The sequence below is a fragment of the Sorex araneus genome, chromosome 3 (assembly GCF_027595985.1).
Source record: "Sorex araneus isolate mSorAra2 chromosome 3, mSorAra2.pri, whole genome shotgun sequence".
NCBI lineage: Eukaryota > Metazoa > Chordata > Mammalia > Eulipotyphla > Soricidae > Sorex > Sorex araneus.
Window position 1 is genome coordinate 201,604,219 of NC_073304.1, and position 27,834 is coordinate 201,632,052.

The following is a 27,834-nucleotide window of genomic DNA, read 5'->3' on the forward strand; positions in this document are numbered from 1 at the left end:
CGCCAGGTATGACCCCAAAATATCAAGCACTATGCCTCTCATGTAGCCAACTCCAGTTTGAATCTCTGGCACCACATGTGATTCCTCAATTACCTCCAGGGTCACTTCTGAGAACAGAACCAGGAATAGCCCCTGAGCACCATGGAGTATGGCCCAAACTGCTTCCTCCCTAAAGGTAACTAGCATTGTGCCTGGCAAGTTGTAAATTTATAACAAATATTCCTTCAGCAGACATGTTATTTACTTAGAAAATCAAGACTTAATAACAACTTACCTTTAAAATGTAGTGATGGCAATGAAATAAAAGAACAAATTAGACTGGAGATGTAGCTTAGTAGCAGAGCCCGTGCTTCGTTTGTATGCACCCTAGGTTCAATCCCTGGCACCACAAAGGAAAAAAAATAGGGTGTACTATTTTGTTTGCTTTGGAGCCACATCTGGCTGTGCTTGGGATTTATTTCTAGTCCTTGGCTCAGGGATCACTCCTGGTGGTGCTTAGGGGACCATATATTGAAATGGCTCAAATGGGGATCTGCCATATACAAGTCGAGTATTTAATCCATGTATTATTTCTTCATCTGGCACATAAATTTACACGGTCAAAACACTGAAACATCACAGGGAGATTATTCAATCCAAATTGAAAATGTCTTAAAACGTTGATATCCTGAATTTAACCTCCACATGCACGAGTCAATGTGCAAATAAAATATTTTAAAAATATTGCATCTGTGGTTCTGGACATTATTCCCATTATTTGGCTTTTTAGTTTCTTCTGTATAACCACCCATCCTTAGAAGTGGCTTGATAAACCAGTTTCACCTTAGATTGTCAATGGGTTGATTACTGAATTTGGTGCCTTTATATTGGAACAAATTGCCACAAAAATACCAACATTCGACTTAAAAAGAAAGGAATGAACTTAATATAGGAGTTGATAGTACAGGAGTTAAGACACTTGGCTTATTATATGTGGCCCAGCATCCAGATCAATCCCTAGCACTTCATATGGTGCCCAGAGCAGGTCCTGATGTAGCCCCAAACAAACAAAAACAGATTAATAAATATAAATGTTAATTGAATAGCTGGTCTAGAAAAAAAAAAGTACTCGCAAGGATGACCTGGCAAATGGTATTGTTTTGACTGGTTTTCTCATCTGTAAAGTGTCCATACTCTGAAATACTGAGGTTTTAAGTAATGGCCAGTGATTTGTGCCCAGTAAAAGACCTAAGGCAAGAGAGAGAAAAAGGCTAGCAGATTGCTTGAAGGGCTTGAAAAAAGCTTACATTCATACTGAAGGTTTGAAAGTTGTTTTGCTTACAGCGATTTTATTAGTAAAAGAAATAATCAGTAAAACTATAACCGGGTAGGGTTAGTCTGCACTGTGTTTGCTCCTGTTTGCAAGTGTAGGCAAAACGGATTACTGGTGTCATAACAGAACAAATACTTGGAAGGTTTAATAGATTTATTTGGGTTTACTAAAATAACATTTAACTGCCTTCCACTCTCAGAATGGGTAGTAAAAAGAAGCTAAGAGGCTCCGGAGGAAAAGTGGAGTTATGTCTTCAACATTCTCGAGTTACTAGGGCTCAGGATCCATCCCCATTGTTGTGAGTAAAATGTATAACGAACACTTGAATATCCAACATCCGGTTTAAAAAATAGCTTACTGTTTCCAATAACCCCAGCTGCTGGTTTTCAACTAGAGAAACCGTGATGCTTTTCCGTGCAGCCTCCCGCTGCACCCGCCCGCGGCCCTTGTCAGAGAGAATGAATGGGCTCGCGGGCCACGGGCGTTCGAGACCTCCCTCCCTCATTCTGCACGGGTCGCGGACCTCGAAGCCCCGGAGCCCCGCGCTGGGCCACGTGACGGGGCGGGCACTGAGTCACGTGGGCGTGGGCAGCCCGCAGTGCAGGGCGGGGCCGGCGCCTGCCCCGGAAGTGGCTGGCTTCAGCTGTCAGCTGGGTCGGCGGCGGCGGCGGCGGCTGCGAGCCGGGAGCAAGATGGCGCTGCGGCCGGGAGCGGCGGCGGGCGGCGGCGGCGGCGGCGGGCCCGCGGGAGCTGGCGCGGGGGCCGCCGGGGGAGGCAGGTGGGTGTCGGGGCCGCGCCAGGGCTCCGCGGGCGTCCCCGCCGCGCTGACACGGGCCCGGCGCCCGCCGCGGCAAGGGGTGCGGACGGTTATGGCGGTTTTCGCCTACCCGGACCCTGCCTTTCGGGCCGGGCGGCGGGCGCCGGCGGAGGGGCAGGTGCATCCCGGCGCCCCGCTCCCGGGATTCCCGGCTGGCGCCGACGCGCGGGGCGAGCGCGCGCTCGGGGCCGGGAGCAGCGGAGGGGAGAAGGGGAGGGTCCCCCGGCTTCTGGTCCTGGAGGGGCTCTCCGGGGCGAGCGGGGACGCGGCGAGCACTGGGCGGGGGGTGGGGAGGGGATCAAAAACCTGGTCCCAAAGCGAGCTGCGTGTGTGTGCGTGCGGCTCGGCTTTTGCAGCGCTCCGGCCTTTCTCCGCTTCCTTACACCACGCCGCAGGGAAGGCTACAGGCCTTTGAATGGGGACAGGGGCCGTCGGAGACCTGACGCGTACTTAAGAACACTGGCTTGCAGTCAGCGCAGCCTGCAGAACAAAAAGCTTCCAGACTTTAATTTAAGCCCGCGACCGTGTGTCAGCAGTTGTCTGTGGCTCTCCGAGCCCGGGCTGCGAGGGAGAGGATCACCTTTGCAACACCGGACAAGCCCCTCGTTTCAGGAAATATTTTATTCCGGGGAGTGTTCACCCCCCATAGTTCTAGCATGACCTAGTTCTGTTTTGTTTTTATATATGCCAGTGCATACCGCATTCACGTTGGAGAGAAAGCTTGTTGTCTTCAGAATCCTAAATTGCTTGGGGGAGAACAGTGTTAGTTTGTTTTGTTTTGAAATAGATACAATGTTAATTTCTGGACACTACAGAAACGCACAGTGTTTCTAGTTACCACCTCCTGCGGTTGCTCATAAAAGAGCAGCCTGTTTCCCTTTCCTCAACACTTCTTTTGACTTTAATTTTAAAACTTTTGTCTTATAGTATCTCTTTAAGGGAAGGTGGCCACTGAAAGAGGGTTCTGGGACTGTGCTTGGTGACTCCTGTGTTCCCAGTACTTCTGGGCGACCGTGCCTGTATGCTAGGCAAGAATCATAACCCCTGTACTCTCTCTTGTCTTACAATTTCGTTAGACTTTTTTAGTTCGGGGGGTCCACCCCCCGCTGTGCTCAGGGCTTACTCCTGGCGGAGTAAGCAAGTGCCCTACCCATTGTAGTATTTCTCCAGCCCCTCGAGAGTTAGATTTTTTTTTTTTTAATGACTGCTAGTTAGAAGTTTGTTTGCAATTGGAGAATAAAATGACATATATAATCTTTATTTTCTGTGTGAAGTGATGGTTTCTAAACGATTGTTGAATGACATTCATTTGATAAAGTAAGATTCATTCTGGCAACAAGATACGGGAGAATATAACCTTAAAATAATATAGTGTTCTAGGCCCAGTATTCAACTTTTTGGAAAGGAAGGGCCTCAGTTGTGGAAAATTGAGTTTACCTGGTTCATAGTATTTTAATACTGTTGGTCTTTGAGCACAAAATTTAAAAATAAGTGCTAACTTGGGGCTGGAGCGGTAGTACAGTGGGTAGGACAATTGCCTTGCATATGATAGACCCGAGTTCAATCCCAGCTTCCATTATGGTCCCCAGAGCACTGCCAGAAGTAATTCCTCAGTGCAGAGCAAGGAGGGAACCCCTGAGCCTTTCAGGGTGTAAAGCAAATAAGTAAATAAATAAATAAATGCTAACTAAATTATGATGCAATTAGAATGATTTGTTTTCATTTTTTTACCCCATGAGTAGTAATATTTGCGTTCCAAAACACTAGAGCAGCCATTATCCATAGGGAACTATAGGGCCCTCAGGATAGTTCAAGGGGCTATAGGTGAAAATAACATAAATGAGGGGCCACAGATGGATTCTAGGAGGCCAACTTTTTTTCAGTCTTGGTTCCCTTCCAACCTTGTTTCCTTCCTGTCATTCTGGTGTTGCTGTTTGTTCCCCAGTCTCCCGCCATGGCCCCCCATTCCCATCATTTTCACCTGTGGCCCCCAGTTGGAAAATGCTGCTCTGGAAGATATGAGCAAAAGAAAGTGGTTAAGCTGACCCTTACCTTGAAAAATATATGGCAAATATGTCATATATATTAGACACTCTGAGGCTGAGATACTATGTGGAAAAATATCTTGCGGTTTTTCGAGAGTAATGATGAATGAGGGGGCTGGGGTAAATTTATAAAGAAGCTAACATTGTGGTAGCATAAACATTTTAGGGGGAAGAGAGAAGAACTTGGTAACTTCTTTTTTTTTTTTTCTGGAGAAAATCCATTGAACTATTACCTAACTGCATTTCTCAGATGTCTCACTTCTGAGAAACTAAGTAAAAAGCTGTGTCATTTTTATTATTTGTGTCCTGAATGGGCTATTTGTGGGTAGATGATAGACCTGCATAAAAGTCAAGTTGAACCTAAGAAGTATTTTTAAGTATGGCAAAAAAAAGAATCTTTAGATAACAATTAGCCTGTGTCTTTTTGATATATTATCACTTATGAGCTAATCTTTTTTCCTGCTTTTTAATAAACTCCTTAAGAGGTCAGAGCAATAGTATAGCAGGTAGGGTGTTTGCCCTGCATGCGGTCGACTGTGTTTGATCCCCAGCACACACTAAAAAGAAGTAAAAATTTTAAAATAAACTGAAGGATTTTCTATTTTCACTTTCCTCTACTTTGAATGCATCCAAATACATAAAAAAGAAACATTCGACATATATTTGCAAGTAACTATGAAGACAAAGATGAGCTATTCCAGCTGGGCCACATTTGGAGAAAGAGAAAGGGGTGAAAAAAATCAAAAGAGATGATTTTGTAGAGGTGGGAAGACCTAGGGACAGACGGAACAGGAGGTGGACCAGATGGACTGGCAATAAATGGGGGTTTTGTGAGTTGAAATTGAGAAACAGGAGAGAGCCTTGAATATAAACAGGAAAATCATTTTAAGAGGGAGTTTGTAAAGGTTTTTCAACCTTGGAAGTGACCTTGGTAGTTCTTTAGAAAGATGCACTTCACTTGTGTTGTTTGAGGTGATTTAAAACAGAATATTTGGGCTGGAGCAATAGCACATCGGGTAGGGCATTTGCCTTGCACGTGGCCGACCTGGGTTCGGTTCCCAGCATCCCATATGGTCCCCTGAGCACCAACAGGGGTAATTCCTGAGTGCAGAGCCAGGAGTGACCCCTGTGCATCACCGGGTGTGACCCAAAAAGCAAAAAAAAATAAATAAAACAGGATATTCCATGGGGGCCAGCAACCAGTAGATAGGACAATGGTCAGAAAAGAAGTCGAGAAACACTGGTTCAGAACAGAGTTCTTCAATCTTTTTGAAGAGGTTGACCAGCGTTCTTTTCAACTGCAAACTGGCCGGTAGGCCAGTGATTTCCAGTCTTTCTGACTTGCAAGCTGATGCTGGTGGTCAAGTATGCCAATTTAGAGGACTCAAGTGTGTCTAGGTGGAAGAGTTGCATTGGGAATTTGAATAGCAGTTCTGGCTTAAGAAGTGAAGGCGAGGGGCAAAGAGGAGAGCTCAGGGGAATGAAGTACATGCTTTGCATGGGGAAAAGGCCTGGGTTCCATGGCCCCCTAACACCTGGCTGGGAATGTTCCATGAGCAAACAACAGCAAAAACAAGAGAAGGCTTATCCTGTTAATTTCAAAAGTAACCAAAGCAGAAGGTTGATTGAGATATGTATGGGACAAGCTCCCAGTTCTGCTGTAGGCTGGTAGGGGACTTGCCTTGCATGTGGCCAACCTGTGTTTAACTACTGGCACCTCATGTGGTCCCCCCAAGGCCCACCAGGAGTGATCCCTGGGCACAGAGCAAGAGCAAGCTTTGAGCACAGCTGGGCATGGCCCCAAAGCCAAATGAAACAAAAAGATGGGAAACAACCTGTGTCCAATAGAGAGCTAGAGAGCTTAGGATAGGGAATAAGGCCCTTGCCTTGCATGCAGCCATATGGTCCCCTGACCCCTGCCAGGAGTGATCCCTCAGCACAGAGCCAGAAGTAAGACCTGAGCACAGCTGGGCGTGGCCCCCAAATAGAAATATTTTAAAAAGCAACTTTTAGCCAACAGATGAATGGATAAACTAAATGCAAATATACACATATATGATACTGACATGAATGGTAATGAAATTCTGATAGCCGCTATGACATGGACAAACATTGAAACATGCTAAGTGAAATGAACCAGGTACAAAAGGATAAGTATTATGATTTTTTTTAAATATAAAGTTCGTAGATTAGGTAGATTTATAGCGAGACAAGGTAGAAGAGTGGTTGTTGGAGGTTGGAAGGGAGTTATTTAATATTTGAAAGAAATTGAGGTCTTAAAGTTTCTTTAATATGCTTTTTAATCATGTACGTTTAAATCATTTTTCTTAAATCAGACAGTTCTGGCCTCAGCTTTTTTGTTTAGCTACTTATATTCTGTTATTTTCTTTAAGATTCAGCTCAAAAAGATAAGCTCCTCAGAACTTTCCAAGATGAATCCTTTTTATTTCGATTAGTGTTTTGGACTCTCTTCGTACTTAGTACACACTGTCCTATACTAAGGTTACTTGCTCGCATCTGTGTCTTCAACCAGATTGTGAGCTAATTTAGTCTTTTCATGTAGTAGCATCCAATAAATGTTCACTGAACTGCATCTGATCGAACCCTTTCATTATATTGAGGGGGAAAATTGGGATCAGGGAAGCCATCCAACGGCAGAACCAGGACTAGTTTCAGCACCCGACTCTTCTGATATAAAAAATATTCCCCAGATGGGGCCAGATTGATAGTACAGCAGGTAGGGTGTTTGCCTTGTATGCGGCTACCTGGTATGATCAGTTTCCCAGTACCACCAGGAGTAACTCCTGTGCATTTCTGGGTATGACCCAAATAGCCAAAAAACAAAAAAGAAAAACAACAACAAAAAAATTTTCCCTGGAGGCTCATAGGTTTTCTGTTGTGGATGTTCAGTCTGTATTAGTGTCGAATGATTCAGAATTGTACCGCAGTACAGACACCGTGGCTGTCTACAGTTTTCTCAGAGAGCTGTGTGAAAGTTTTCTTGTTTTATTTTTAATGGCATGTTTTATGTGAAATATGAAGATTCCAATATGTTTCTGTTCTGTTTTCAGCTTCATGTTTCCTGTTGCAGGTGGAATAAGACCCCCTCAAAGTACGTGAAAGTTTATATATTTGGTTACTAAATGCATAAATAGTAAGTTCTGTTGCTGTCGAATTGGGTAAGATTTTTTCTATAGTATTCAACCTATATTATTAAAATTTTTTTAAAGTGTGTAATTTGGAGAATAATAAGGATCATTTCTTCCAAGCTTATTGAAACATTATGCTGACATATTGTTGCTTAATCTCATAAACAAAGGATACTTTTTGTACAGAGTTAAAGGACAAGTGACAGCAGTGCAGTGAGCTGTTATTCTCTGACATCTTTCTACTGTCTTGTTTTGTGATATTTGTTAGGGCAGGGGCCATGTCTGCCTTACACTCATCAGTATCTTCAGTACGCAGGATGCTGAAGGAACTTGACAGATTCTCTGTATGTGTTTGCTGAGTGAATGAGTGAATCTCTTTCCTACTGCCATGTTTCCTTGATATGAATTTTGTCTTATTATAATTATGTACAAAAAATAGCACATTCTGAGGCCAAAGCCATAGTACAGTGGGTAAGGTACGTGCCTTGCATGTGTATTCACATTCACATGTGTATTCACCAATTCATACAGCTCAATCTCTAGGACCCTAGGTGGTGCCCTAACCCCCAACAGGAGTGATTCCCTGAGAGTAAAGCCGGCAGTCACACACACACACACACACACACACACACACACGCACACACACACACACACACACACGGAAAATAAACAGGGCCGAAGAGATAGTACAATGGGTAGGGCACTTGCCTTGCACATAGTCAACCTGGGTTCAATTCCCAGCATCTCATGTGGTCCCCTGACCCTGGCAGGAATGATTTCTGCTCACATCTCCCAGTCTGACATACCCTCTCCCCTCTAGATAAGCCAAGCTACTACTGAAAACAAAGCTGCCCTTCTCACAAAGCCCATGTTGTGGGTTATTGTAAACTAGTTAGAGTAACACTCTAGGTCACCCAGCAGAGATGAGGGAGATAGAATTGCGTACTAGCAGGTGGTTAGTTGCTCAACTGACCTTGTCTTCTATTATAATCAGTGATAGGGGTCTGGTTTCAGGGAAATTTTTCCAAGGGTCAGTTGTATTCTTTACATTATGTTCACTTATATGCATTATTTATGTGGCCCAGATTTAGATCCGAGAACTTGGAACCTTGTTCTGTAGAAAGGCATTACAGTTATGTGCTTCTTATTATTTTGCATATTTATAAACTTTAAAAGTCTGCCTAATGGAATGAGGGACCAGAGAGGTAGAACAAGAGGGAAAGCGCTTGCCTTGTAAGCATGGACCCAGGTTCGCCCTGACCTAGGTTCACCCCATATGGTTTCCTGAGCCCCTCCAGGAGTGATCCTGAGGGAAGAGCCAGAAGTAAGTCCTGAGCACCACCAGGTGTGGCCCAAAAACAAACCAAAAAAGTCTACCTATCTGAGGAGTGAAAGAACATGAGAGCCAGGAGGCTGCCAAGGTATTTTTATTCTGAAACTTGGAATTGATTTTGAGCCTTTTTTTTTTTAAAGATAAAATGTGTTAGAACTTTTTTATCATTTGAAGTTTTTAAATTATGCATTAATTTTTTAAAACACATTTAAGAAACAATCGCCAGAGTAGCCATAAGATTTCAAGAGATAAAACCTTTGGGGACCGGGAGTTTGGAGTAATAATACAATAGGTAAGGAATTTGCCTTGCACATGGCAGACCCAGGTTCAATCCCTGGCATCCTGTATGGTCCCCTGAGCACTGTCAGAAGTGATTCCTGAGTGCACAGGAGTAACCCCTGAGAATCACTGAATGTGACCAAAAAAAGCTAAAAACAAACAAGCAAAAACTTGTGCTGCCTTTTTTTTTTTTTAATGTGGGGGTCCACTCCACTGTTGCAAATGGTCTTCTCCCTGTTATGGGAGGAGCTTGAGAAGTGGGCACCAAGGCCACACCAGGCAGTGCCTATAATTCCACCCAGTGCTGTGGATTGAACTAGGGCTTTACGCATGCAGTGTATCTGCTTTGTCACTTCAGCCACACCCTCGACTTTTCATCTGTTTGCTTTTATGCTTTTAAATGTCTTAAGCAATTCACTTGAGAATTAAAATTACCTGCAGAGCTTATATTCTTAACCACTACTGTATTTGTTATCTGCTGCTGCGTAGAAGGTACCCAGAAACTAAAAAAAAGGAAAGTAAAGAAAAAGTCACACTGTGGGGAGTGGGAGCAGGAGTCTGGAGCAACCTCACTGGTCTGTGTTGCTTGTGCTCAGTGCTGGAGATTGCAGTACACACATCATTGCCCAGGATGACAGGCAGCGGAGGATTTTGTGGGGCTGTTTCCAAGATCTGTTTCTAAGACATAGATGGCAAATTTGTGCTGCTTTTTGGCACAAGACTTGAGTTCTTGCAACATGGATTCCCTCACAGGACTGTTTGCGAGCGTGTCCAGCAGGTGTTTGCAAGGCAATGCTTTTCTTAGAGCAGGTGATCCAGGAAGCATGCACTGAAAATGGACAGAATAAATATTGTCTTAACTTACAGTTGAAGTTTTTTAGCTTGCTCAAGATTATAATGTCAGTGGTAGAGTTGGAAGTCTGCCTCACAGTGGAGCCCTGTGCTCTTTCAACCCAGTTGACCAGCCTGCTTAAGTAACAAGTCTTTTAGGTACTTAGGGTTTTAAAGAAGCTTTGAAACACATTACCTTTATTGTTTGTTTTTGTTTGGGGGGGGGGGCATTGCTCCCTGTGGTGCTCATGGGACTGTGTGATGCAGGAGATCAAACCAGGACTTCTCCCATACCAAGCATGTATACCAGCCCAGTGAGCTGTCTCTCCAGCCCCAAGTACACTGACTTTAATGATACTTTTATCTTTCAGCAGGCCTGATGCCAATGCAGCAACAAGGATTTCCTATGGTCTCTGTCATGCAGCCTAACATGCAAGGCATGATTGGAATGAATTATGGCTCTCAAATGTCCCAAGGACCTATTGCTATGCAGGTACTTGTCTCTTTACACGTAATTTACAAAGCGAATGTTTGTTATGGATCAACATAAAATGAGCTACGTGCTAGGGGTTTAATGAGATACATGGAAATAAGTGTTGACCACAAATTAAGTGGCTTTCTATTAAATAACATGATACATTCATAAGAGTGGGGAAAATGAACAAGATAAGCCACTTAAGGAAAATATGGTGACTTGTCTGGTGATGTGAGAATATCAGGAATTCAAGACATCTTAGAAATTCTGGGATGTGGTGCCAAGAAGTTGCATTGAGAAGATGTACCACTGTGCTCAGAACAGAAGCAGTGTTGGCACCAGAGAGATAATACAGGGGGTAAGGCAAGTGCTCTGCAGATGGCCAACCCCAGTTCAATTCCCGGCAGCACATGGTCCCCTGAGTGTCACCTGGAGGACACTGAGCACCACAATACATTCAAGGCCAGCTGAGAATCTCCAGGAGGGGCCCCAGGCCTCCTGAGCATGACTCGTGATTTCCCCCCACTGAAAAAAGCCCTCAAACAACAGCAGTGTTTGAAAGAACCAATAATTTGGAAGGCTCAGAGGCTTCTTAATAATGAATTATCTAATGCCTCTAACTACATTTAAGGTAGGTAGTGTTTCCATTTTTCTGATGAGGAAACTAAAGTACCACAAAGTATAATAAGCAAAAGGTAAGTCTCCAAAAGCTTGATCTTACTTGTGAGTTTCTAGTATATCTATAGTTGACCATAATATACATATTATATCTTTAAAATTTTTTCCCTAACAGTTTAGGGAGCCATTAATTGGTTTATTATTTTTTTTGTCGGGGTACACAACCAGTGGTGCTTAGGGCTTAATCCTGGCTCTGCACTTCGGGACCACTCCTGGTGGGGCCCAGGAGACCATATTGGGTGCCTTGGATTGAACTGTTGGTATGTTGGCCATGTACAAGGCAAACACTCTACCAATGTGCTGTCTCTCAACCCCCTCATAGAGTGGTTTAAAGCAGTGGAATGATATGATTGGTTTTATATTACAGAAAGGTTTTACGGAGTTAAGTGAGGAATGATGGGAGTGGAGAGGGAAGAGCAAGAGAAAGTGTAAGGAAACATATTCTCTTTGTTAGTGAGATGTTGGTTTATTTTATTTTATTTTTGGGCGGAGCAGTAGGCAGGGTGTTTGCCTTGCATACAGCCAACCCGGGTTTGATTCCTCCATTCCTCTCGGAGAGCCCGGCAAGCTACCAAGAGTATCCCGCCTGCACGGCAGAGCCTGGCAAGCAACCCATGGCATATCCAATATGCCAAGAATAGTAACAGCAAGTATCACAATAGAGACGTTACTGGTGCCCGCTCCAGCATATCAGTGAACAATGGGATTACAGTGCTACATTTTTTATTTTGGGGCCACACCTGGCTGTGCACAGGCTTACTCCTGGCTCTTCACTCAGTGATCACTCCTGGGTGAGGCTCGGGGTTCATACTGGGTGCCTGAGATTGAACCCAGCTCGGCCACCTGCAAGGTAAACACCCTACTTGCTGGTCTACCTTTGTGACCTCCTGAGGTTTGTTAGGGTATTAACAGAGGGATAAAAGATAAATGTTTTTGGGCTGAGGTGGTAGCACAGTGGATAGGGCGTTTGCCTTGCTTGCAGCTGACCCGGGTTTGATTCTCAGCATCCCAAATGGTCCCCTGAGTGCTACCAGGAGTAATTCCTGAGTGCAGAGCCAGAAGTAACTCCTATGCATTGCCAGGTGTGACCCAAAAAGAAAAAATAAAAATGTTTTTGGTAAGATTTTTATTTAGGAAATAAAACCAATAGAACTTGCTAAGTGATTGACTGTTGAAAACGAAGAAGGTAGTATCAAATGTATTCCCTGCTTTCTGCATATTTATTAATGTACCACTGCAGGGAAATTGTTTAATGTGCACAACTTTGAAGACCCTGTGCAACACTCAGGTGGGAATGTACAGAGATAGCAAAATAACCAGAAACACAAGATTTATCACCCTTGGCTGAAAATTATTGATTTGGAAATCACACATAGAAGTGAATTGATGCCATAGTGATCAGTTTAGAACATCCAAGAAAGAACATCCAGATGGAGAAAATAGTCTAGGGTAGAGTCTACAGGATTTCAACTTTTATTAATTAACATTTTAATTTACGGGGCCTCCAAGCTCAGGAGTCACAGGAAGTACTTCTGGAGATACTCGGCCAGTTTGGTGGAATGGTCAGTGCTTGGGCCCAGTGGTGCTTGGAGGCCATTTGGTGCCGGGAATTGAACTTAGTTCCCTGTGCACACAAGACATGCACCCCTACTTCCTGAGCTATGACCTTCACACCAGGATATCATGTTTTAAATCTAAGAGAAAGTGTTGTCAGTAGAGGATATTGAAAAGGAACAGCTACAAGAAGTGTGTGTAGGGGAAGAAGGATTTTTTTTTTTTTTTTAGTGTATACATTGGTGTCAGATAGCCCTAAAATCAAATCTGAGCTTTGCCACTTGCCTGTAAAATAGGATGCAGTAATACCTGTGAATTGAGTAAAACATAGAAGGGAATGAATGAGAAAATTGTGTAAGGCTAGAAGGGACGGGTGTTGGAACATTGTATGCCTAAAAACCTAATCACAAACAACTTTATAACTGTGTATCTCACAGTGATTTGATTAAAAGGAAAAAATATTTTTTTAATTTTTTAAAAATTTTGTATCTAGCACTCAGCCAGAAGTGGCAAAATTTTTTTTATTAATCTTAGTATCAGAAGTAATCACTCTAGTGACTTGCTATTTTTTTTCATACTTATCTGACTGTTTCCATGCTTTAATTGATTCGCAATTCCCATTCTTGTTAAGAAATTCTTTATAGAATAATAATAGCCAGTGATAACCACTATGTATTACTTACATGTGCTGTATTCACTGTGTACATTGTACCAATTCTTATGATAACGCTAATATAGGTAATATATTTTTATTTCCTTTCATAAAAAAGGAAACTACAGAGATTCAGTCATCCTTTCAAGATCATAAAACTTATTTCAGAGAAGAAATTTAAACCAAAGCTATCTTATATTTAAGAGATTAGTTCTTAGTTACTGGTGCTTCCTTAACTTTGGTCATTGTGTATCACCCTTTTTGTGTATTTTTTCCCCCAGTGCCAGGTTTTAAACACAGGTCTCATGTATACCAAGTATACATATTACCACTGGGTCACAGCTCTGGCCTCTTACCTTTATGATTTTTGCCACTTGTTATTAGCATTTCAACTGAATTTTAGACAGAAATTTTGTGGGTGGTAGGGAATTGAAATGTAGGTTTTGGAGCCATATTCAAGGCTTGCTCTTGGTTCTGCACAGAGATCACACCTGGCAGGATCAGGGGACCATTTGGGGTGCCAGGAATCAAACCCAGGTTAGTTATGTGCTAAGCAGGTGTCTTATCTGCTGTACAAATTCTCCAGCCCCTTAATTTGCACTTCCCTAATGGAAAATGTCCAAAGAAAATTCTGAGAGCTTTACTTGATACAAATATTTTATTGAAAAAGAGTAGGAAAAGAGAAGACTTCAAATCAAAAAGTTATAGACCAGTTGTAAACTAAAGACACAATTCTCTTTTTTTAAGCAAAGAAAACTGCATTCTCCAGGCCAGAGTGATAAGTACAGAGAGTAGGGTGCTTACCTTGCATGCAGCCAACCCAGCTTCAATCCCTGGTATCCCATATGGTCCTCGAACATGCCAGGAGTAATCCTGAATTGCAGAGCAAGGAGTAACTCCTGAGCATCTCTGGATGTGACCCCAAAACAAAACCCATTTCCTGATTGTTGGCTCTTTACTTCATGGATAATGTCCCTTAATATACAAAATGTTTGAACTTTCGTGAATTCCAATTTGTTGCAAGTGCCTTTAGTGTTATATGCAAGAAATCATTACCAAATATGTTGCAAAAGCTATTGTGCTGTTTTCTTCTAAGGGTTTTACTAGTTTAGGTTCTTGATTTGTTTTCAATTAACTTCGATGGTGTGTTTTATAAAGGCCAAACTTCAGTCTTTTGCAGTATATATCTAGTTTTCTCAGCAGCATTTGTTGAAAAAGAAGTTTTTTTTTAGATGGTCTTGGTACCCTTATTAAAATTATTTGACCATAGATGCCACTACTTGTTTCCAGATTCTGTGTTCTGTTCCTGTAGTCAATATGTCTGTCTTTATGTGAGTGTCACACTGTTTTAATCACATATAGTTTTAAATAGAGAATTTGGAAATAAGACAATGTTATTCCTCTAGTGTTTTGTTTGTTTTTTGCATTTTGGATCACACCCAGCAATGTTCAGAGGCTACTCCTGGCTTTGCACTCAGGAATTCCTCCTGGCGGTGCTTGGGGAAACCATATGGGATCCTGGGGCTTGAAGCCAGGTCAGCCACTTGCAAGGCAAACGCTCTATCCACTGTATTATTACTCCAGTCCCGTGTTTTGTTTGTTTCTTTGAGCCACACCAGGAAGTGCTCAGCACTGACTACTGGCTCTACTGTTGAGGGATCACTCCTGGCAGGACTTCAGCAACCATAAAGTGCTAGGGCTTGAACCCAGGTCTGCTGTGTGAAAGGCAGGTCTGCTGTCTAGGCTGTTTCTCTGGCCCCACGTCCTTTAGTTTTCACTTCAAAACTCTTGGGCAATTTTGGGTCCCTTGGGATTCCATATGGATTTGATGTTTTATTTGTTTTCATTAAAAGCTAGTGCATTTTTATAGGGATTTCATCTTTAGATTGCTTTGGGTAGCACTGACATTTTAACAATGTGAACTCTTCCAAAAATTGATATAGGATATGTTTCTTTTTGTTGTTGTTTAGTTCTTACACCAATATTTTGTACTTTTTTATTGTACAAGTCTTTGCCCTCTTTGGTTAATTCTTAAATATTTCCCTCTGTGTTATTTTGTTTATTTTATCTCGGGGTGCTCTAGCAAATGCTAGGGAACAAGGCAGTGCCTGACCTGCATGCACTCAGCCCATTGAGCTCTTTTTCTCTGGCCAAAGTATTTTACTCTTTTTGATGCTGTTGTAAATGGGATATATTTTTGTGTTTTTTTTTTCCTTTTCAAAATTGTTTGGTGTTTGGTGTGTAGAGAGGGCACTGCACACCAAACATTTGATGTTTTTGCTGTGAGTTGACATCTTCTGCTGCTTTGCTAAATTTGTTTATTCTGACATCTTTTATGAAGTTGTTAGTATTTTCTACATAAAAGATTGCATCATTTGGGGCTGGAGTGATAGTGCAGTGGGTAGGGCGTTTGCCTTGTAAGCGGCTGACCCAGGTTCAATCCCCAGCATCCTATATGGTCCCCCAAGCACCACCAGGAGTAATTCCTGAGTGCAGAGCCAGGAGTAACCCTGAACATAGCTTGGAGAAAAGAAAAGAAAAAAAAAAGATTGCATCATCTTCAAGCTCATGCTTTTACTTCTTTACAATTTGGGTACCTTTTATTCTTCTTGCCTAATTGCATGAAATACTGTGTCAAATAGAAAGTGAAGGTGGCTATCTTGAGAGGAAAAGCTATTATTCTGTTATCATAGAGTATGATGTTCATTGTATGCTTTTTTGTATATAGCTTTTATTAAGGTAGTTCCTTTTATTCTTAATTTGTTAAACATTATGAACCATGCTGAATTTTGTCAAGTTCTTTGTATCTAATGATGATGATTCTGTAGGTTTCTCCCTTTTGATCTCTTAATTTTTGTATTCCATTGCTTTGGGGGGTTTTCTTTTGTCTTCCAGCCACACCTGGCAGTTCTCAGGGTTTAATTTATGGCTCTTGCCTTTAGGAATAACTCCTGGCAAGCTCAGGAGACCATATGGGGTGCTGGGGATTGAACCCAGGTCAGCCGTGTGGATCGGCCACTACATGCAAAGTATGTGTTTCAGTCAACTGAGCTATCTCCCCAACCCCTGAATAAGAATTAAACTTTCACAGAATAAAGAATACAAGGCCCAGGGCTAAGCAATTAAAAGTTGCCTGTTCTTGTCTTAATAGCTTCACAAGAGGCTGGATTTGTGATTTGGGTAGGGATTATCTCAAGGCTTTCTTACTCAAGGGAAAAATATTTCTGTTTTTCCAAGAAAAAAGTCTTTGTGGCAAACTGCCTCAGCCTAATGAAACTTTTTCCCACACACCAGTACATAAGCTTGGAACAAAAGGTAATTTTGAGTGTTATTTTTTATCATAATAAAGACCACAGATCAGTAATATCTTTGTTCTTGGGAAACACATTATGAGAATATGAAAAACTAAATAGAGGTATGAAGAGGCATAAATATACATCTTGCACCCAAATGATTCAGGAAAAAGTCACACACACACAAAAGGGAGAGAATAAATGTGAAGAGTAAAGTAGTTACATGTTAGCACTGAAGGAAGCGGGTCTCATTGCTTCTTAATCACTGTGTCATGTGCCTGCAGTTTGCCACTGGGCACAGAGCTAAGCTTTCCACCTTTGAAGGCCCAGAGCTAAAAGGGCTTTAAACCCAAAATATGACAATACTTATGTAATTTAAGTAACCTAAATGGTTTGTTTAAAACATAAAATTCAGGCAGGCCCTGAGAGATTTGCCTTGCATGCAGCTGTCCCTTGTCTATTCCCAAGAACTGTCAGGAGTGATCCCTGAACATTGTGAAGTATGAGACCAACTATCATCCTGAAAAAAAAAAAAATTAGGATGGGAGGATGCTTTAAAGTGCTGGAGAGATGTGACTTCATGCTACTATGTGTGGTCCCCTGAGCACCATGCTGAGAGTAAGCCCTGGCACAACCCAGTGTGGCCTGAAAACAAACAAAAATGCTCAGGGTTTACTCCTAGCTCTGCACTCAGGAATCACTCCTGGCAGTACTCAGGGGACCATATGCTTGGGATTGAACCCAGGTCAGCCACATGCAAGGCAAGTGCACTACCCTCGTACTATCTTTTTTGGCACCCCACCTCTTACCAATATTTTTTTCATTTTCCCTTTATTTAAACAACTTTTTGGTTTACAAAGTTGTTCATAATACAGTACTAGGCATTCAATATTCCAACACCAATGTGTGACCTTCCTTCTAGTATGTCCCCCTTTCCCCAACCTCACCCCAAGCCTGCCCTCTTAATAGGCACAAAATATGTTATACTGCTTATTACAATGAAATTGCTAATGGAATTATCAAAAAATATTTGAGTAAAATAAAATTTGTGAAAATTGTTGTATCTCATCACGGGGTCACTAAATACATGTCTTAGAGTTTACTAAGCTAGTTGAGCCTTCTGTGTTATTATTTATTGAGTATAGTTGGCTTCTATGTTACTTTCCCATCAAATTTAGTGTACTCCTACTGGGATATCAGTATTGTCAAATTTGGAGGTGTCACATAGCTCTAGATGGCAGCTGCAAGCGCCAGAAACTCCAGGCTATGTTGCTGGACTGAGTATATGAGAAGGGTTGTGAGATGTGGCTGTGGCTGTGGCTGTCAGGCTTCCAGAAGTACCGAGCAGTCGAAGGAGGCTGCCTGCCTCCACTCCAGGAAGAACCCAGAGTTCTCAGCCTGAAAACTGGTGCACTTGCAATTTTGGTATCTCTGCAGATATTAGTCATGAAGTAGTGGAGTTGGGCTGTTGGCATGGCAGCAGTTGTGGGCTGTGGGTGCGGCTGCCCAATCTTCGAAACTGTGGGACTTGAGCCCACCCCCTCCCAAGGACACTCCGGAGATTTCATTCAGGAGACCAATGTACTCTTGAATTTTTGCAGCTTGGTTTGCATCTCTTCTGAGATTTAATTGTTAGCCTGTAAAGCTGGCCCAATGAATGACCTTATATGGTAACAGTTGGAATTACCGGAGGGAGGGATGGGTGGAGGGAGTGAGGGAGTTCCGGTTTTTGGAAAATTGAGAGAACAGAAGCCCAATGAAGAAGCAAAAGGGACCGTACTTTTTTTTTTTTTTTTTTAGTGATAGCACAGTGGTAGGGCATTTGCCTTTCACAAGGCCGACCTGTGTTCGATTCCTCCTCCCCTCTCGGAGAGCCCGGCAAGCTACCAAGAGTATCAAGCCCGCATGACAGAGCCTGGCAAGCTACCCGTGGCGTATTCCATATGCCAAAAACAGTAACAATAAGTCTCACAATGAGAGACATTACTGGTGCCCGCTCAAACAAATTGATGAGCAACGGGATGACAGTGACATGACAAAAAAACCACTTGTAGGAGTGTGGAGGAGAAGCAGCAGTCTCCCAATGAGACGGGCTTCAGGGGACAGCCAGCGTCTTCTCAGAGAGCAGGAGGGAAATGTGTCAGGGAGAAGGAGGAAGAGTAGAGAAATTCTACTTGGTGAAAATTAATCATTTTCATATTGTCATCATAGTTAGCAGATTTTGTGAGTAACAATCCTGGTAAACTGTTTCTACTCCGGAACACTTGGGTAAACGTTATTCTATTGCATTGATACGTCATTAGTCATATGTTCTGTGAAAGTGTGCATGCTATAATATCAAGAAAGTATTTCATTCCCTTTGCCAGTTAACTGCCATATGTTGTGATATCTCAAAGATTTATGATATGCCTCTTCTCAGAGTATGGACCAGCGAGCCACCCAGAGCATGTTCGCATGTTTGTGCTCCCTGAAAGATTTTATATACACAGACTTTCAGACTGTCAGCTCTGGTCACCTCTTAAGGCAGTGAAGGAAATAGAAGGGGCAGCATATTAAGATGAGCTTCCCCTGCTCTTGTATTAAAATTAGTTGCATAGTTGATGAATAAAATTTTTATAGAAATTGCAGCGATCTTTAATAATTAGAAGGAGAAATTCCAGTTTTAAGTCTGTAACTGTTTCTTCTAGGCAGGCATACCAATGGGCCCGATGCCAGCAGCAGGAATGCCTTACCTGGGTCAAGCACCCTTCCTGGGAATGCGTCCTCCGGGCCCACAGTACACTCCAGACATGCAGAAGCAGTTTGCTGAAGAGCAACAGTAAGAGACCGCCAGGATTCTAGAGTAACAAAGATACAGGATAGTTCTTTTGTGTATTTTGTTTTGGGACCACACCCAACTGTACTCAGAACTTAGTCCTAGTTCTGCACTCGGGGATCTCTCCTGGCGGTGCTTGGGGGAACATGTGGTGTGCAGGGGGCACTGAACCTGGATCAGCTGCTGCAAGACAAGCATCCATCTTACCATCTCCCCAGCCCCATGACACATTTTTTTCACTGCTGTATGTGTTTTAGTGCAGATTTGAAGCCAAAACTGGTGTTGGCTTTTAAAACTCTTTTAAATACTTTTATTATAACTTTGAAAAAGGAAACTCGGAGATCTCCCAATTCAGCTCTCTTACTTTGCACCAGAGAAATAAAGCTACTTGGCAGTCCAGGTTACACAGTGCAAGACCAAGTGCAGACCTTCTGATTCCCTGAGCATTACTCTTTTTCTCTGACATTGCCTTCCCAAGTGGAGGGTTGTTTTTTATTTTATTTTATTCATGTGTAGAGCAAAGAGTGTTTTTATTTTATATGCTTCCCTATTGTTTTTCTTTCTTTGCTTGTATGTTATTGGTTGTCTCCTCCCCTTGCAAGTCAGACCAGAAGTGAGTTCTTACCTGTAATTTAGGAAGCTCACTTCTTTAGATGCATTAGATTAGGTGGATTCAGAGTCTGTAATTTTGATAAATGGTTTTTAAAACATATTTTATGCATTTTTTTTCTCTCTGTTGTTGTCATTGGCCCCGAGATGCACGCTTGGCCATAGTGCATCCGAGGTACCATACCTGTAGTGCCCAGTGGTGCTGTCAGGCCCGTGGTCTCCATGAAGGCCGGTGCCACTGAGGCCTGAGAGCCACATCCCTGAGCATCCCCTGAGCTGCACCTCCAGATGATCCATGTATTTTGAAATCACAGTAGTGGGAAAACAGGATTGCTGTGAGAGAATTAGAAAGTGTACCCCTAAAACATACACAGTGGTTTGCATTAACTTGATAAATAATCAAGCACTGCTAGGCATATCCCTGGAGGCACCTTATCCGTGACTCTGACATCCCTGTGACTGGTGGCCCTTCAGCACCTCAGGGCCTGCGCAGCACTGACTTCAACTATGAGCTTGAGCATTAAGCAGCGAGGCCTGTTTGATCGAATATCGCTGTGGGCACCCCCCCCCCCAGGCACCTGAGCATTGCTTGGAAGCCCCCTACCCCCCTCTGCAAAAAAAACCATATATATATAAAATTAGCAGGGGAAGTTTTTCATTCTAGAAATTTTGATATCATTAATAATATTGGTAGAAATATGAATATAACATAGTTTGCTAATCCCTGAAGCTGGTTCTTTACTGATGCTGTTTTTTTTTCCCTCAGAAAACGATTTGAGCAGCAGCAGAAATTGTTAGAAGAAGAAAGAAAACGACGCCAGTTTGAAGAGCAGAAGCAGAAGCTCAGACTTCTGAGTAGTGTGAAACCCAAGGTACTCCACCCCTCCCCGTGCACACAGGCTGCGTGCGCCTCTCCTCATTCCGTGGGTTTGTAACTAAAGCTGAGCTTGGTTAATTTTGGTTTCTGAGTCCCCAAACAGAGCATTTTTCTTATCTGAAGAAACACGGTATTGTTGAAGGGAATAGCATATGTTTTCAACGAAAAAACAATTCTGTTTAATTCCCTCCCCCCACCCCCATGTTTTTGCTTCAGCGATCATGTGGGTGTTGCACCTGGCTATGGTGCTCATGCGGGGCTCACGTGTCCCGTTGTTGTGTTACTTGTGTACTCAGCCATGGTGCCTGCCGAGGTTTGCAGGTCTTTTGTTGCAGTGCGTGTATGCATGTTAACTGGGAATCACATCCTTAGTTGAGGCACACAAGTTAGAGTTTTTTTCACTGGGAGTCACTGTACTGCCTTCTCACAGGCTCACCAGCTATCAGACTTGCAGGCCAGGGTGCACACATATTCCCTTTTAAAAAACAAAAAATCTTTTATCACAGTGCTTGTAGCCTTTTCTTGAAAGCGTGTTAGAAAATATCTGAAACCTAATAACTATGTTCTAGCCAGTGTTTCTCAATCTTTCCCAACCATGGCCCTTTTTCAACGTTATTTCCTTCCGATTCCCACCACTCCCGGCCCACCCACCCAGACCTACAGGTTGACCCCCTAGTTTTATGCTTTGGTCCTCCATTAATTTGAATTTGAATTTCACTTGTAGCCCTCTTGGTTTGGTTTTTTTGTTTGTTTGTTTGTTTGTTTTTTTTTTTTGCTTTTTGGGTCACACCCAGCGATGCTCAGGGGTTACTCCTGGCTTTGCACTCAGGAATTACTCCTGGCAGTGCTTGGGGGACCATATGGGATGCCGGGGATCGAACCCGGGTCGGCCGCGTGCAAGGCAAACGCCCTACCCGCTGTGCTATCACTCCAGCCCGTCACTTGTAGCCCTCTTGGAATATTCTAAAGGCTTACAAGGGGCCGTGTGCCAGCCCCCTTTGAGGAATGCTTTTCTAGATTATTTACAAAAGATTCCTTTGTATTGAATGTTTGTATTATAATTTGTGTTTTATTATGCCTTTGTTTTATTCATTTGCCTTTTTTTTTCTGAATTGGAGAATTCTTTGTCGGAAGTATGCAGTAAAAATATTGAGGATAGAATAATTACTATGCTTTCAATTTTGGAGAATTTAAAATGAAGTGAAAGAGAGTCAGTACAATATTTATTGTCTCTTAGTCAGGAGAAAGGAGTCGAGATGATGCTTTGGAAGCCATTAAAGGAAACTTAGATGGTTTTTCCAGAGATGCTAAGATGCACCCTACGCCAGCATCGCACCCTAAGAAGCCAGGTATCTTTTCTTTGAAATTTATATTTTGTTGACAGGTGACATAGAGTCCTTGCTGTTTAGTTGACTGATATGTGTGTGTGAAGAGTAAGTGCTGAGCTCTTATTGCAGGCAGTTCACAGATTTGGATATTGTACATTATTTACATTGGAGTTAAGAGCTTCTGGTCTAAATAACTAAGGTAGATAAAACTTCTTGACTTATAATCAAAGTCAGTATGGCAACTTATAGGTCGTTGGTATAGGTGGCTGTTAGTAAAATCCAGTCACTGGAGGCAAATGTAATAAATTTATTGTTTCATTCTCGTTTACGGACAATTTAACTTCTGCCCAGAGAGGTGGCTCAGTGCATCTTTACAGAGCACATGCTTATCGTGTGAGACCCAAGTTTGAGCCATAGCAATAACCTCCCTCAAAAAAACCCAAAACTACCAACTTTTTATGGGCCTACTTCACAATTTACTTAATGTGATTGAATTTCTGTTTTAGTTTGGGGCTACATCTGATAATGTTCAGGTCTACTCTACTCACTAGACTATTTACTTGAAAATATATACAACCTGTATTTTCACATAATGTGCTAACACCTGTGTAGCTACAATAATGTCAAGCCAAAATATTTACCACATTCAGTTAACGTGGTTCCAGAATACAATGTGGCATGAGTGTTTTTTCATTGTTAAAATTAAGGCAATACCTTGTGTATTCATTTTGCTTTTTTTCTTCTTCTTCTGGTCTTTGAGCCAGACCTGGTGGAGCTCAGGGTTTACTCCTGGCTCTGTACTCAGGGGTAACTCCTGGCAAACTTGGGAGACCACCTGGGGTGCTGGGGTTTGAACCTTCGCCTGCTGCTTGAGAGACAGATGCCTTACCCCCTGTACTATCTCTTTATCCCCTAGATGAGAACCTTTTGAAGATAAGACTGCGTATTATTGACTATATTGACTTTAGACTTAAGTAACTCTCAAAGCAATTCAATAATTAAAAATGTGAAGGGCGAGGGAGATATTTCAAAGAACTGCTGTGCATGCAAAGGAGGCCTGGGTTGATCCCCTGCCCCAAATGGTCCCCCAGCCACCACAGGGAGCAGCAGCCTCTAAGCCATGGAGTATCCCTGGAGCAACATTGGAAGTGCCCCTAAACAAACACACAAAAAGTGAAGAAATGACAACAATAATACTGTTATGAACTTTATGCTAAATGTAGACATTCTAGAGAAGATTATTAAGAACAGTAAAATACCACAGTGATATTTATGTTCCTTAGAATTAGAGATCTTTTAATTATTTATATTTGGATGGGAGTTTGGTATTGGATGGGGATTGGACCACACTGGCGATGCTCAGGGTCTAGTCCCAGCTCTGTGCTCAGGATCACTCCAAGTGCTTAGGGGACCGTGTGGTACCAGGGATCAAATTTTGACCTCACATATGCAAAGCATGTACTCCACCAGCCCTTTGAACTCTCTCTCCAGCCCCAGAATCAAAGATCCTTAAAACATGGATCTCACTCAAGGTTTATTTTATTAAATTGACTGTTGTTTGATTTAGCACTGTTTGGTGCCCCAATTTCAGTGCTTCTCACAAAAAAAAAACTGTCACTCAGTATGTTTAGTGGTCCTTTATAATTTTCATTCTCCATGTGGTAAGTTTACTGAAATATGATCTATGCAGAGTATAAGACTTAGGATGATTGGGGCTGGAGCAATAGCACAGCGGGTATGGTGTTTACCTTGCACACAGCTGACCCGGACTTCATTCCCAGCATTCCATATGGTCCCCTGAGCATCTCTAGGGGTAATTCCTGGGTGCAAAGCCAGGAGTAACCCCTGTGCATTGCCAGGTGTGACCCAAAAAGCAAAAAAAGAATTCGGCATGATTATCAAAATTTGGAAGTGTGTAGTTTTCCCTTGTATTTTTGGTATAATGAAACTTTATCATAAGAATGTGTGTCTATCCAAAATATATCCTCAGCATATAGGTGGATTTTATTATTTCTGTCACATATTGGCTTTATAGAATGTTACCTAGATTGTTTACATTTCAAAAGCAATCACCATTTTCATGTAAATTATTAGTGAAGGAGGAGTACTGTCCTAATTTTAAAAAAGGAAGAAAGAAATTTTGTTTTTTGTTTTTGAACAAAATATAGAAAATGTCTTTTTAAAACAATAGGAGATTGTGTATAACATCAGAGCATTTTTGCATTGTGTGGATAATTCCAATTCAGTATTGTTGCACATTACATACCTATTGTTACATATTATTGTTCCTTATTCATCTCCCTATTCATGTTACTGTGTTCTTTTAGAATTGTACCACATCTAATTTCTTTTCTTGTTGATTTTCATTTCTGTATGTTTCATTGCATTTTCCATTTTGCAGATTATCCCACATCTCATTCTACCAAAACTGTCTCCCCATCACCTGCTTTTCTTGATGAAGAAGAATTCAGTGACTTTATGCAGGGGCCTGTTGAAGTCCCCGCATGTGGGCTCCCCTCCACTTCCCAGCCTTTTCAGTCTTTCCATGCCACCATCCCACTTGGCCAGTCGCATTCACAGAAGGCTGGAGCACAGCCTCTCCCTCCAGGTCAGATCTCAGTGCCCTTCGCCTTCTGTGGGGTCTGTAGGCAAAGCCTGTATTTCTCTGCTGCTCTACTTCACACCGTGTACAGAGAGCAAGTGACTCCTAGAATAGTGATCAAAGTATCCTTCGGGAAATTTAGGATGATGTTTTCTTTCTCTCCTGTGAAGACAATACAGAGATGTGGGCAAACAAACATGTGCCTAACTGTAAGAGTACTGTTGAAATTCACGAGAATGTGAGTCTAGATTTTTTTTAATTCCTAAGGGCTTCCCATTCTAAAAAATGACTTGAACTTTTTCTCCTAAACTGGCTTAGAATTTTAAAGCAAAGTGATTTCTTTTGTTGTTGTTGGTGGTGGTGGTGTTGCTTTTTGGGTCACACCTGGCAATGCACAGGGGTTACTTCTGGCTCTGCATTCAGGAATTTCCCCTGGCGGTGCTCAGGGGACCATATGGGATGCTGGGAACCTAACTTGGGTTGGCCTCGTGCAAGGCAAACGCTCTACCTGCTGTGCTATTGCTCCAGCCCCGCAAAGTGTTTTCTGAAGGAGATTAGTCAGGGAAAAGCTCTTGGGGCTGGAATCCTAGTACAGTGGGTAGGGCACTTGCATTGGCCTGCCAAACTGGATTCAGTCCCCTGCACTATAAGGTCTCTCAAGCATTGCTGGAAGTGATCCCTGAGTATAGAGCCAGGAGTAAGTCCTGAACACCACTGGGTATGACCCAACAACAACAACAACAACAATAGCAAAACACTCCTTTAGTCACAAAGGAATGGGATCTTCACTTGTCCATGGTTTGTCCTTGAACAAGTCTTCAAATGTTTCTTTACCTCAGTTTTATTCTTTGGGAAATAATGAGGGGAGGAACAGTTACACATTTTCCACAAGTCATACGGAGGGCTGTCTTAGTCCCACTCTTTCAGTTAACAAATGCAGAAACAGATCCAGTAGTTAGTGGAAGTGTTCATCTCTTGTTTTGCTCACCAGATTCCTAAGCCATCCTACCTCTTGTCTCAAAATTCTTGAGTCAAACTACGTAATGTTGTTTAAGTTCTCTAAAGTCTCTCAAATCCCATACAAATGCATAGTGATTGAATCATCTCAAAATTTACTCTCAGATGGGCCTTCCCTTTAGCATATGGGGGTGGGAATGGATGATTGAAACAATTGGAAAGTTGCAATCATAAACAAATAATCCTTCGTGCTGTTTGTTTAGGCCCTTCCTTGGAAAAGAAGCTTCTAGTATCTTGTGATATAAGTACATCTGGGCAGGAACAAATTAAATTAAATACTTCTGAAGTTGAGCACAAAGACCTAGCCCCAGGTTCCAGTAAAACTCATTCCAGTTTTACAGCCAATAACGGGGGTGCTGTAGATGGCCGTGTAAGTGGTACCACTACTGCAGACGCAGAAAAGACTTCAGATCAAAATCTGTCCATTGAAGAGAGTGGTGAGCTCATGAAATATTCAGCAACAAGTTCACTTAACCAAATGTCGCTCAAATGCTAACAACTTAAGCATTAATCTTAAAATGAATGCTGCTTGATTTTGCTAATCGAAATTTTGCTTAAAATATATTTAATGCATTCTTTTCTCCAATTAACCGTTATGATTTTGTTCTAAATTCTTTCAATGCACTGTTACTCCTTTTTATATAATTGTTTGATAACCACTTTTAAAATTTGAATCATTCCTGGTTTTAAATCTCCTTGTATTTTATAAAAATTATTTCACATCCCCCTTCTCCCTCCCACAAACACACACACACACACACACACACACACACACACACACTCACTTTCTGTTCTTCTGTAAGGATTGAAAGTTAAAACCTACCTTGGAAAAGTCACCAATGACAATGTAATTCTGTTTCTCTGAAATAAATTGTATACACTGCAGCCAAAAAGATCCAAATTTTTAAAACTCTGCTTATAAAGATCTTTAGAATGTAAGCATTCTCGGAGGATACTTTACAAAATTTAAAAGGTGTGCCTCTATAGAATCTAAACATTTACAGTATTGGTAGACCAATGTGGTCTCAAAATATCAAAATATTTATATCTCAAAATAATATCAGCAGATATTATTGAAGTAAAAAAAATAGTCAGACTTTACTAAGACATGTTATTAAAAGCTGCAAGCCAAGTTGAACATTAAGTTTTGAAAGCCAGGCTGTGCATGTGACAGCCTGGTAAAGAATGTGCCTCACATATGTGAGACCCTAAATTTGAACCCCGACACTACAGTCCTTTCACATGTACAATTTTGAACCACCATCTTGCATACTTTTCTCTTAGATTTGCAATACATGTGAAATAGTGCAAGCCTCCTATGATTCAAAATACCAATCTCAGTATAAGAATTAATCTCAGTATAAGAATTGTTTAGAATTGTGTAAAAACTGTTTGGAACCAAATAGTTTAGTTACATTGGTGACTTTTTATTTTAACATCTCCAGCCAATGCCCTTATAAAAACTATGCCTCTCTATGATTCCTTCATCTCCTGCATGGATCATTATATGTAGTAGGTCGGTAGATAATGTTTCTTGTCTTCTAGGTGTGGGGGTATTTCCCTCACAGGATCCTGTCCAGACTAGGATGCCTGCTTGGATTTACAATGAAAATTTGGTTCCAGGTAAAAAGCTTCTTTGTTCCAGATTTCCAGTATTTTGAGATTTTTAGTATATTGAGTATATTGGATATATTGAGTATTTTGCTTTAACTGTCATAAAAGTAGTTGTAAATATTTGTACTGTCATCATTATGAAATATGAAGCAGAAATTGAGACACTTGTCATTTGGGGTTTATTGTTTCTGAAAGCTGTTCTGTAGATTTATATTTTAAGATATTATAAATATTCATTTCACAGATTATGAAGCCTACCAAGAATAGTGCTGATATACTTAATGTGATATTCCAAGTGCGTCATGATTTATTTATTTATTTTAATTTATTTATTGTTTTTTGAGTCATACCCAGTGGTGCTCAGGGCTTACTCCTGGCTTTGCACTCAGGAATCACTCCTGGCGGCTTGGGGAACCACATGGGATACTGGGATCAAACCCAGTCGGCCACATGCAAGGCAGGCACCCTACCCACTGTGCTATCTCTCTAGCCCCGAGTTTATATATGTATATTATATATATATATATTTTTTTTAAGTATGGCCTCTTTGTTTT

At 41.8% G+C, this 27,834-nt stretch overlaps 1 protein-coding gene across 10 annotated transcripts in view; it reads left to right on the forward strand.

Moving 5' to 3' along the window:
- Nucleotides 1-1,972: 1,972 nt before the first annotated feature.
- Nucleotides 1,973-27,834, forward strand: part of SYNRG (synergin gamma) — an 87,886-nt gene continuing 62,024 nt past the window's right edge. For 4 of the 10 annotated variants that reach the window (XM_055130156.1, XM_055130159.1, XM_055130160.1 and 1 more), the window contains exons 1-9: nucleotides 1,973-2,090; nucleotides 7,246-7,286; nucleotides 10,138-10,259; nucleotides 19,106-19,236; nucleotides 20,609-20,714; nucleotides 21,957-22,068; nucleotides 24,449-24,655; nucleotides 25,870-26,103; nucleotides 27,212-27,289. In XM_055130156.1, the coding sequence (XP_054986131.1) occupies nucleotides 2,005-2,090; nucleotides 7,246-7,286; nucleotides 10,138-10,259; nucleotides 19,106-19,236; nucleotides 20,609-20,714; nucleotides 21,957-22,068; nucleotides 24,449-24,655; nucleotides 25,870-26,103; nucleotides 27,212-27,289 (1,117 nt within the window). In that variant the 5' untranslated portion in view covers nucleotides 1,973-2,004. The remainder of the gene's footprint in view (nucleotides 2,091-7,245; nucleotides 7,287-10,137; nucleotides 10,260-19,105; nucleotides 19,237-20,608; nucleotides 20,715-21,956; nucleotides 22,069-24,448; nucleotides 24,656-25,869; nucleotides 26,104-27,211; nucleotides 27,290-27,834) is intronic. The other 6 variants (XM_055130161.1, XM_055130165.1, XM_055130164.1 and 3 more) reach the window with 3 other exon arrangements.